This window comes from Melanotaenia boesemani, chromosome 6 (genome assembly GCF_017639745.1).
Source record: "Melanotaenia boesemani isolate fMelBoe1 chromosome 6, fMelBoe1.pri, whole genome shotgun sequence".
NCBI classification, from domain to species: Eukaryota; Metazoa; Chordata; class Actinopteri; order Atheriniformes; family Melanotaeniidae; genus Melanotaenia; species Melanotaenia boesemani.
The window spans coordinates 15,109,315-15,122,066 of record NC_055687.1 but is presented as its reverse complement, the minus strand read 5'-3'; the positions used below and the strand labels follow the sequence as shown (position 1 = coordinate 15,122,066).

Sequence of the window (12,752 nt, the reverse complement as noted above, 5' to 3'; positions counted from 1 at the left end):
TCTTCATTTCTTTACATTTTGGTTCTAAGCAGATTTTTTTTTTTTTTTTTGTCCAGGAAGCTGTTTGTTTCAGACATTAGCAGTTTTTTAACTCATTTTTACTCCAGTCCTTGTTGCTATCTTCTACCCATCTATCCATCTATCCATTCTCTACCCCTTATCTGACTTTGGGCTGCAGCTTAAACAGAGAAGCACAGACTTTTCCCCTTCTCCAGGGCCACTTCTTCCAGCTCCTCCATGGGGAATCCAAAGACATTCCCACAGCCAAGAGACAGTCTATCCAGTGTTTCGACAGTCTTCAGCAGGTTATATTATTCTTACAACTGTTATAATGCTAATTTGCTAACAAAAAATATATCTTTTTATGTAGTAATGTTGAACTGCACAAGATCTAGCTTCTTCAGAAAGGGCACAGGCTGCATGAACAGAAGCTTCAAGACTCATTTTTTTTATTCAGAATGATAGATATACCTCATCTGTGACAGTTTGATGTTTATGAGAGGAAAGAGTATCTAAAACTTCCAGAGGGGAGAAAAAGACAGAGGGACAAAGTAGGAGAAGAAGCGAGTTTGCGTTGATACTGTTGAAGGGGGTGAGTAGAGGAGAAGCGAGGGGGAGGGGGATGGGGGCAGACAGACAGGCAGGGGGAGCGATTATAGCAGGGTTTATGTATGAGCTATTGATTGAGTCGGTGGTGACTTCTTGAGTGGTTAATTCGGGAAGTGAGAGCGATATAGAGAGTAACTCACTGACCAAAAAGAGGAGGGAGGTTGAATAGGGGGTGGGAGGTGGGGTTAGGGAGAGATAGGGAGTGTATGATGAGGATGAGTAGAGACAGAGGAGTGCATTTCCTCAGGTAAAAGTGTGGAAAATAAGAAGCTATTTTGCAAGGAATTAGTGTGCTTCTTAATGAACAGCTCTGTGTTTTATTGTGTTCATTTAAGAATGATAATAAACTATATTTTCTTTTCTTCACACCTAAATCTCAGCACTACAAAGCTCTGAGTCCTCCCTACTGGCATAAAACTTCTTCTTTTTTTTTATCGAGGGGGCGTGCAAAAAAATCACTGAATTAATTGATATGCTTTTTGTTTGTTTTTTGCATGTCACTTCAGTCACATTACACATATTTTCTGCTCCTTTTAAGCTTTTTTTTAATGACGAATTGAGTTAAAGTTAATCATAAGTGTGTTATTCATGCATTCTTAAAATTTACTGACACTGCTATTTGCAGTTATTCATGATCACAGGATCATATGTCACAAAACACTTTCATGGAAGATAAAGTGACGGTTTTCAAATTTGCATTGCCTTGCAGCAGCAAACATCTCCCCAAACATCTTACTTATCTCAGGGATTTTTTTAGCTATCCAGAAGCTCCCCCACCCATGGCAAACATTTCCTTCTCTAACATGAAGACGAATAAAACACAGCCTAAAAGGCTGAAATATAAATTTTATTAAACATAAAACTCAGTAGGACAGAACATGCATAATACTGTATTACACCTGTAAAGGTTTGTTGTTAAACAGAAGAAACTTTGCAGACAAACAGAAATGTATACATTTATTTTATTTATTATTACATGTATTTATTTTTATATGCTATGTATAGCCTACTGACCTATAGGTCAGTTCACTCATGGATTTATTTAAAACAGCCTTCTAAAAATTGGGCACTTTCTGGAAAAATGAAAGCTGGCCAGTTATTGACTTTTTCTCGTAAGTTTTTTTTTTTCCAGATTTCCTAAGAAACAGCTCATTTCTGTCGGAAACAGACCATAAACATAAAAGAAGGCTAATTTGGTTGATTTTAGTATGATATACTTTATATGCTTATAATGATAATTAGACCAATGAGTTTGCTAAACAACTGTTCAAGCATTTAAGCTTAAAGTGTTAAAACTGACTATTGTAACAGAAATCTAAGACTGCTTGACCCGGTTTTCCAGAGATATCAAACCTAAACATCATTTAACTAGATTTCTGTAAATGTGACCCGTTGTTGTTTTAACATAAGAAGTGCTGCTATTACCAGAACAGAAATAAAATGTGAAACATTGGCAGTGTTACCACATTGTGTTAAAATAGGACACAATAACTTCACAGCCTCATTGTTATCATTTCATTGATCTAATTGGCTGGCAACCTGTCCCTCCCTCTGACCAGGTAACTGCTGGGATTGGCTGCACCCCCATGACCCTGAATTGGAATAAACAAGCATAGAAAATGGATAGATGGATGGATGGATGGATGGATGGATATTTTCATTGGGGCACTTTAAAAATCCCTCCAAAGACTGAACTAGTTGTAACATGTTTTAACAAACTTTACCAACTTTGTATTGTTTTTCTTAACAGACTGGATTCTATCAGTTGATTTCTTCTAAAGCAATCACACTTGTCCACATACAACCCCCCACACATCCTCTCAAACGCGTACACACACAATGAGAAGCACACACTTATTCTTCTCTATTGGCGTGAATTTAAGCCCATAGGACACTCATCTGCTCGCTGGAAACAACAGATGGTTCCCTTGTTCTCACTGTATCACCTTGTCTCAGGAAGTCAAAATCAAGAGCAACAACTTGAGCGCGGAAGCTAAACAGTGTGAGCGCGTGCGTGTTAGAGTCGTTTAAGAGAGAGAGAGAGAAAGAGAAGGGGTCGGCTCCATTATTCCAGATGTGTTCAATGCACAGTTTGCTTCGCCATGCATCTCCCATAGTTTATTTGCTGATAGGATATCCTGCAGTCAGAATCCTAAAAGCCGCATGCGTGATTTTCGGCTACGTGGGTTTTTCGCGCGCTTGAGCGTGCGTTTGTGTGTGAAGGTCAGCTCGCCGGCGCAGTTTCTTTTCCTATTTCTCTTCCCTCTCGCGCAGGTTTTGATCTCTCAGCCGCGAGATCAAAGGCGCTCTCTGGCTATTAGTCAGCGCGAGCCATTGATCCCTCATCGATCCACGCGAGACACAGCCGCCCCATGAACACCGCACGGGGCTCCCCAAAGCTTCTCTCGCGCGTCAGGAGAGAAAGAGAGGGAGAGAAGCAAAGTGAGGAGAGGAGAACGCAAAGGAGGGAGATGGAGCAGCGTTTGTCTGTGTGTGTGTGCGCGCGCGCGTGTATTTTTTCTACTGGCGCGGGCAGAGCCAAACTCGAGCTTTTTCTTTGCCGCGGGACATGAAACAATGAGGCTCGAGCCGGTTTTAATAAAGCGCGCTTTCCCTCCTTTCAACTCTGGCGCGAGGCGGACGAGCCGGCAGCGGAGAGCGATCGATAATTAATGACGATGAATAATTTAACCCTATCGATTGATACTTTTTTCTTCATCCTTTCCCCCTTCTTTTCCTTATTTTCTTAAGGCCGGCGTTCTATATCATACTAATACGGTTTCACGCGCTCAGCATCCTCATCTCTCCTCACCTTCTCCCTAACTTGTTGTTGGAGTTCTTCACCTTTTCATGAACACCTGAAAAAAGAAAACGAGTTCCTTTATTTATCAAAAGCTCCAGCACATGAGCTGAGCAGGTGTCTAAACTTCACCTGACTCCCCTCCATGAATGGGAATGGCCTTTAGATCAGGAAAATATTCCAAGTGTTTTATTAGTTATGAAAATTTCATTCTGTTGCCTCTGAAACGCAACTCATTAGACCAGTTGTTTACAAAATAAATAAATAAGTAAATATTAAAAAATTTTTAAATAAATAAATAAAGAATTAGAAGATTTTTCTATTAAGAACAATATTTTGATCTGTTAAGTGCCCTGAGCTGCACAAATGTGTTATTGTACATCTGAAAGTTGTTCTTAAGAATTTTGTTGTTTATTGAAAACTGCTATTTCTTCTTTCTTTTTCTGTCATTTTTTCAACTGAATTGTTATCAAAATTTTACATATCTGAAGTTTACAAAGACTGTGAGGTCAGGAAATAATCAAAGACTTTAAAAAAAAGTAATAAGGTGTTTTGTTTGCTTGATGGATATAGTTAAATATATATATATATATATGGGTATTCAAGCATTAATTCTTATGCTCCCTTATCTCTGATCTCACCAGTGAACAAAGAAGGAACGAAAAAGAAAACAGTGGTCAAAACAGCATCCTGACAACCACTTTACCACTACTGCACTATACCTTTCAAACTGAATTTGACTGGATGGTATTCTGGCCGGGCACTCCTGTCAGATGATAGCCTGTCTCAGTGTGAAGGACTCAGTATTAGCTTTGCCCCTGCAGTGTGAAGTAGGTGCTCTGTGGGAAAGCAAGCAAGGACCCTCAGTGCTCCTGTAACTATACATCTTGGTTAAATACACTGACAGTAGTGCACTGCTGCCTGTTCCTATTACACCGGCTGTGCTGATTTCTCACCCTTTGATATGACAGTATGATGGGTGTACGAAATTCAAGATACAAAAGAGTGATCATGTGGAAATTTTAGCTGCTAAAAAAGTCTCAATATGATGGTAAAGTATTATTAAAGGGAGTTTCTTGACTGCTATGCTGTAGAAAATTGTTTTATATAGTTGTGATGATGACAGTCTAGTCTATTTATTCTATTTAAAAAAAAAAAACACTTTTCAATTCCAATGTCAGTTTCCAATAATATGGTATCAAGAAGAAAAGCAGGCATGCAACACAAGGTCTGATTATGAAAAAAATACCCTTTTGCCTATTCTAATATTTTATTATTAAACCAGTGTATTTTGATTGCAGATAGCATAATAATCAGTTTTGAGATGAAGCAGTTAAGAGTATTTAAAAATATTTTTGTTCATAAGGCAAATTTAATTTGGTTGAGCAAGAGGCTGTTGTTGTTTATCTAAGTGTACTGATTTTGCCATACTGAATCTATTACTTTAAAAAAGTACAATGCTCCTCTCTAAAAAAGCAAATGAGACTGATATTATTCAAACAATGTCCTATTTTTACCCACCAAAAAAAGCCAAAATGTAGAAATCTTAATGAAAACAGTTTTAAATAATTTATTTTGATTGTTTAGTCTCAAGTGTTAATTGTTACTTCTCGTGATATTTAACTAAATAAGAGAAATGATACGCCACAGATTGAATTTCATTCAACATGGACTTTTCTCTTTAGCATTTGGATAGACAGGTTCTTTTCCCTCTCCCTGACCCCCCTTCCTCTCCTCCTCCTCCTCCTCCTCCTCTTCTTTCTCACTTCTGTCTCTCCCCTCCTCGCTTCTCCTCTCTCCTTCTTTCCATCTCCTCTAACAAACCCATAGCAGAGTCCCTCTGTTCTTCCACCCTGAGGCTGACCAGTGTGTCAGAGCTAACCAGGGAGAGGAACAGAGAGAGGGGGAAAGACAGATAGCGGGAGAGAGGCAAGCAGAGAGGAATTGAGAGGAGAGGGTTCAGTCGGGCCTTTTCAGGGGCATCCACAAAAAGGAAGATGAGACAGATGTACAGAGTCTGTTTCATCTTGTGGAAAAAGAAAGCGAGAGAGGCCAGACTTTTCATGCTTCTCACAGTTTTCTATCTTTTTATATCGCGACCCATCACTCTTTCCTTCTTTAGACAGCACTGGAGACATAATGTTGCCTGAATGTCAAGCTGCCCCCCTTCCCTTTGCTACCCCAGTCACTCTGCAGAATTTCAAAACATAGTTACAGTATATTTCTCACAGTTTTCTTTTCATTCCCGTCAGTGGCCTACTAACCTTTACTACACAGTAGTACAACAGTTTTGATGATGGGTCCAAGCGTATAGATTACTAAAAAATGTTCTGAACAACCAAGGATCAATCATGCTTAAGATGTCTACAATTCATAAAAAGCTCATCAGTTGATAAGGTTGATAAGGTTCACTAGTGTTGATACTACAACCTGCATGTAGCCTGGTGTCCATATACCAGAGACAAGTCAAATAAGTGTTTCCAGAACATTGTTTCCACTTTCCAAATAAGTCAAAATGTCACAAAGTTACACTTAGCAGCATCAGCCCATCAGGCCTGAGACTAATGTAGGGCATTTATAAGATGGAAAACTTATTCTTCTTAATTGTTACTCAGGTTTAAGCAGAAGTACTTGGTTAGGCTTAGGAAACATACAACAAGTTCTCCAACTGAAACAATCATTAGGTCAGCTGTTCATACCCAGCCCATTACAGTGTGCTGTAAATTACTGCCCCCTACGGGTGGCAGGAGGGTAGTATGATTCAAATGTCTGCTTCCACATCAGATTTATTCTCACGTGTTTCCTTTAAAGTAGCACAATGGAACTTTCTGAACTTAAGAATATGTGATTCTGACACATTTTGATGGCACGGTGACATTTGTTATATACATTACTGGAGCTGTTGTTGCCCAGAAGCTCCTGAGGCTGAGAAACCATACTTGACAACTTTTTATTGTGGGATGCTGCACAGGGCTCGAAATACACCGGAGATTTTGGGGGAGCCTTTGTCTGGCGTGCACTGTTACTTTGCACATCATGTGCATGTGCATATATATTAGTGCGCATAGTGCGGTCAAAAATATGGTTACTACAAATAAAAACCTCTGCTGCTACTGTATGCAGCTTGTTTAATCAGAAACAGGAACGGAAAGTTCTTTTAACAACCACAAAAGAAAGCATGTTTTTTGTATGGACGCTCACGGCAGGCTACAAACAAACAACGCTGCTGTCCTCTGTGCTGAAGGAAACAGAATGGATCACATTTGGAGGATTTACTTAATTAAAATAAATAAATAAATAAAACACAAAACTGACAAATTATTGCTATTCTTTTCAAGACACATCAGGATCCTTTTTGAAAAATTAAATATAACCTAAAAGTGAACTATTTTTAGGGCTCCCCCTCAACATATCAGCTGAATGTCTTTAGGGGAGCTCCTGTGCCTTTCAGGGAGTCAAGCTCCCCTTAGCTCCCCCTTAATTTGAACCCTCATGCTGCATTATTTTATAGCTGAGTTTTGCTTTACACACCACGTCACACACCAGCAATCAGATATCAACACACTGGCTGTTTTGAACATCCACCATCAGAAATGCCTGAGGATATTATCAGGTGAAGAAAGTAAAAAGAAAGGGATAGAGAAAGAGATGAGACAAGAGTCAACATCTGACTGACTTAGGATGGAAGATGAATGCTGAATTAACTTTTGTTACAGAGCGCCTCACTGAAAAAATCTGCCCATAATTTGTTGCACAGTGGTGCTTCTTTAAGAATCTTCAAAATCCTCCAGAACATAAACGCATTAAACTAATATACGACAACTGATTTTTCACTTTATGGCTGGACAGAATTCAAGGCTAAAATACAAACTGTTGCCTTCATGAACACCAGTTTGTGGATGCCTTACATAAAGACATACATAAAAAATTTCCTCATTTAGTTAGAATTAGAAAATGATCATGTCAGAAGGAAAAAATATATATTTTTACAACATGACCATTAGCTTCATGGACACTGTAAAAAATGTGTTCATTATCTGTAGTTAAACTGTTGCATTGTCTTCACACCTCAATATTCTTTCACTAACTTCACCACCTGTTTCACAGCTGTAATTTAAAAGTTGTCAGGGTGAAAGATTTCACATGCACCTCCTCACACAGCTGGAAGTTTTATTTATTAATTTATTTATTTTTAAATTCAGCTGTTGTGTTGTACAATTATTTTAAAATTAAAACAATTTTACAAACCAGCATGAACATTGGAACCATGTTTGGCTGCAATAATTGCTTTCCCAAAGATTTTAAGATAAGATAAGATAAGATAAGATAAGATAAGATAAGATAAGATAAGATAAGATAAGATAAGACTTTATTGATCGCACAATGGGGAAACATGCCCTGTATCTGTAGCATTTGAAAATCAAGAAGAGTAACAATTGAGCAGAAACGGTGACAATACTGAAATGGCCAAATAAGTATTGATTTTAGAAAGGCCTAAAAATGTAAGAAATCCTCCAACTTGACACTTAAACTTGTCTTTATCCTACTTTATGAGATTTTCTCTAATACTTCAGCAGTTTAGTCTCACACTCACAACAAAAAGAGAAAAAGTTGCTTAAAATAAGAGAGGAAATGTTGTCTGTCGACCTCTTTCAGAGCAGCAAAAAAAGTGAATTTAAGATGATTTACACACCAACAAAAACATCTTATGCATTAGTTTCCCCTTTTAATCTACCGCCAGTAGTTTAGTTCTTAGTGAACAATACAAAAATGCAGCTCATTAAATCTTCATTAGATTTCACTCTAACTTTGACAGTTGAACCCATAGATGTTTGCATGCCAAGCACAACAAAAGCCTTTCACCTTTCAACCCTGAGGTTTCAAGTGTTTGTGTCCTAAACACACACACACACACACACACACACACACACACACACACACACACACACACACACACAAACACACACACACACACACACACACACACACACACACACACACACACACACACACACAAACACTGTCATAAAGCCCTAGCATACTCGTTCAAGTTGGATTTTCCAAAGCCTCTGACTCATCAACCCACCAGAGTGTTTTGAGCTGTGATGACCCGTTTGCTGGATGCAGTGTGGGCCTACACTATACATAATGTTGAAGAGCACAACAGAGGTTTCCTTTTGACCAGTGAATGTGTCTTTCATCAAGATTTGACTGTGTATTGTAACTCCATGCCCCTTTTGTCTGTTTTCTTGTCAGGCTGCTAACTATGTGATCCATCATCCACATTGGGTTTTATGGGTGACCTTTTGTGAGGAAGACTTCCATTGTTTGTGTCTACAGCCAAAACTAAATGCATTTGTGTTTTTTTGTATGCCCACATCTCTTCTCTCTATTACTGCACCAGCATTTTCGTAACCAAAGTGCATTCTCTCTTTGGGCTTGGTGAGATGTGCTTCAATATCGATTCAGTCAATATCTATGGGCTCCACGTTTTATTTTGTGTGCTGCTTCTCACTGTTTGTGTGACAGCTACCCGAATACCTGCGTGTTTGTGCCATATCTGTTTAAGACTCTGCAATCCATTACAATCTGCAAGCGTCTGTATCTGACAATCTGTGCATGCATGTGCGTGTGTACAAGTGTGTATGAGTGTGTGTGTACGAGGAACTGTATTCCCTTGGCTGCTAGTTATAATGTTTCTGGGGGTGATGGGGGGAACTTGAAAGCCCTATGCTGCCCAAATCAAAACTAACAAGGAAATGATGGGGGCTCCTTTATCTCCTCTCTGGCCTGGGGGTCCGAGGGGGGCGAGAACGGGAGACTGGGCAGGGAAGAAAGGAGGAGGGAGGGAGGGAGAAAGAGAGATGGAGAGGAGGAGGAGGAAGAGGAGGGGGGCAGCCTGGCTTCCTCTTTGATTTGTAAAAAATGCATTACCTCCGAAATCAAACGGAAAATTACTGCGCTGAAGCAAAACACACAGAGCAGAAGAGAAAAGGAGATGGGTGGGGCAGGAGGGAAGGGGAGAAGACAGTGGATAGGTGTGTGAATAGAAAGGAGGTGGGAAAAAGGAAAGGAAAATTCACCTGTATAGATATGCTGCTGGATCGGAAAAAGGGAGGAAGGGTATCTGAGGTGGTGCGTAGGTGGTAGGAAAGGTAAGTAGAGAGACCCTGACTGATAGGAGCGCACATATATGTTTTCCTCTGAGGAGATGAGTCTATGCATGCTGTGGACCATGAGAATATGGCAAATGAAAGAGATGATGCAGTATTGATGACCTATAGCCCACAGGGAAGAGGAAACTCATGGATTACTACCTCCAACACAAAGAATGTATAATTTTTTGTAAAGATCAGTCCTTGCAGTTCATTCAGTTGGATCAGTCAGATGTCAACATTTTAATGTAACATCATACTTCTAAAAATATTTTCGAATTATAAAAGGATGAAGTATGATTTCACAACCTGATACAGTCACATTATGTTTGTAAAGTTTTGTGTTAAAACCCGACTGAAAGTGTGTTTTGTGTAAGAATAAAGCTGTTATATAAACACTTGGGAGAGTGAGTGCAGGCAGGGACACAGGATGGACAGAAAAAGAAATAAGAACATGAATGATAAGAGGAAAAAAAATGTGAGTAAGATGAGTTGAATGCCGGCTGAGGACAGAAAAAGCGGCTTGAAAACAAGCAGGATGAAGAGCAGGAGGAGGGTGAGAGGGGCCACAATCCAAAGGCAAGAAGCTGGGTGAGAGCGTCGCAGACTCGGATAGAAAGCCGGAGTCAGTCAGAGGGAGGGAGAGTGAGAAATGCCTGGAGTTAGCAATAATAATTTATACAAACACACCTTAATAATTCACGTTCCATTTCAATGCTGGAGGGAAAATCCAAAATTCACAGAGCATAATTAAATAGAGGCAGAGAGTGAAGGGAGAGATAGAGAATCCAGCATTAAAGATACCAGTGTAGCAGCAGGGCATCTCTTCCATCTGAGCTTTGTAAAACAACCTTGATGAAACTGCAATATCCAAACTAGATCCTGTCTTGTTCGTCATGGAGACACTGAAATTTCCTTACCGTCTCCTGTCAGCAGATGTCTATATGCATTTATTAAGTAGATGTTATCATTATAAGCTCTCATTTAATAAAGCAGCACACTGATTCTCTACTCACAGAAGCACACGGGATTGTATAGAGAACATGAGAGGGTGAAAACAAAGTGGGATTTTTTCTGTTTTTATACACACTTGTGGTGCTTTCATTTAAGGATGCTCAGGTCCATGTATCTCTGTTTTTGATTCAACATGATTTTCTCTGGGCTGGGTCAAAATAAAAATAAATTTAAATTATATGATATATTTAAAATTTGTCAGTTTCTATCGATCTGAATCAATTTGATGTATTTTAGTTTGTGATATTAAATGTAAACATTTACACATCCTGATGCGTTGATATTTTAAATATTACATAGCCTGACACTGATTTGATCACATATTATTGTATATTTATCTGCAGTAAAATGAGTAACAGTAATTAAACATGATTTTGATATATTTCCTTTGAATTTTTAATTATAGCTATATTCATTAGATCATTGACTTTTGTAGTTTGGAAGGAAATATTCTGCTGCAACCTGACAACAGATCAAGAGTTTAAGGCAAGTAATGAGATCATAAAATAACCTAGTATAAATTAACTTTTCCACACCATATAAAATAATGGAAAAAAATCTATTGCTTCTAAATTTAACTAAGATAATGCTTGTTGTTAATTATAATAGCTTATAATTCAAAATACATCTGTGGGGATTATTTTTTCTTCATACTTTTAATTGTTGTGTACTTGTAACTGTAAGTACTTTCATATCTATATTTATGTAGGTTTGCTTCACAGCAGTGTATCTTTACATGTTGGCAAGGATATAATTTATATTAAGGGCATATATTTCCCCCCATCACTTTATTCTCTGTAAATAAAAATAGAAAAAAATAATGAAAGCAGTCCAAATTTAAAAATCTTATTAAGGATTATTATTGTGGGCTTGCTATTACATTAAACAGGTGGCGATACAGCTGAATTTGGCACAGTTAGTAAATAGTATCACAATAAAGATGTATTTAACTTCTTGTTCAGTACATTTACTTTTTTTTATTGAAGTTTAAATAGTTTGGTTTCCTAATCACCCACCTCCAAAATACCACCATCTTCTTAAAGTAAAATTAACTTTGTATAGTAAGGTAATTAAAAAGATAAAACTTTGTATTTTAAAGATTCCAGGGTTTACTTTTATGATGAATATACTTTATGATTGTCCTTTTTTTGCACATAAAATTCTTATAGGGGTAGTTCTTTTACTTTTAAATAATGATTTTGATTTGTGATGGACATGTTTAAAAAAAAGAAAAGAAAAAAATAGCATTTAAATCATCATTAGTGGAAAATCTTAAACACCTCTATTTACTTAGATTACACAAGAGACCATTAAACCCACCTCACTAACCCTGAACATGCCTTGGCACATAACGATACTTGACATAGTTTCTCATTTTTTATTTTACAAATAATTTACAAAGAACTAGCCCAGGCATGATATATATATTTATAAATCCTGTTTTCAATGTATAATATTGCTCAGATTTTCAGTTGGTTTTCAAAAGTCTGTGTAATTCCTCCCGTTAGAAAAGCTCTATAGGGATGTCCATCACATTGCATCAGACACAGCCTCAGGTGGCCATACAAGACCACATCCATCAAACACCTTATCTCCACCAAAGACATATGAAACATAACCTTGCTATATTTCACATCGATTTAAGGTATCATTTTAAACTCATGGCACTTTTTTGGACCCTTATGCAATACTTCAATTTTTAGCAAAGTTTAAACTTCTGCTTCAACTTACTGAAATAAACCTAGTTAACTTAAACTATAAACATAACATTTTTTCTGTTGAATCCAGTCCCATCTGGTTTTAGTGTCAGAAGTCTGAGCATCTTCTTTGTTTTGTTGCAGGTGTTGGAGGCATGGACTGCAACTGCGTCAGTGATTTGCTGCTCCCCCCTGTGCCCGCTCTTTGGACGCCAGGTCAGTATTATCATCATGATTATCTGACTCAAAAGCAGGAGACTTTAACCTTTGTTTTTTGAGTCAAATCTAAAGTTTTTATTAAAAATAGTTTAAAGAAATCTCCAAGTTAAGTTCAAGACCAAATAGTTCAAATAGCCAAAGCAAGTAAATTCAGTTCTGATTAAACTTAAGAAACATCACCAAAATAATCAAAATAACATTTTGAAATCCATATTTAATATTTATCTTAAAAAAATTAAAATAACCATGCACACACAT

The 12,752-nt window shown here is 37.8% G+C and overlaps 1 protein-coding gene across 3 annotated transcripts in view; it reads left to right on the top strand.

The window, feature by feature from the left end:
• Positions 1-12,752, top strand: part of erfl1 (Ets2 repressor factor like 1) — a 92,989-nt gene that overhangs the window by 71,873 nt on the left and 8,364 nt on the right. For all 3 annotated transcript variants that reach the window (XM_041987100.1, XM_041987101.1, XM_041987099.1), the window contains exon 3: positions 12,420-12,491. In XM_041987100.1, coding sequence (XP_041843034.1) covers positions 12,431-12,491 — 61 coding nt within the window. In that variant the 5' untranslated portion in view covers positions 12,420-12,430. The remainder of the gene's footprint in view (positions 1-12,419; positions 12,492-12,752) is intronic.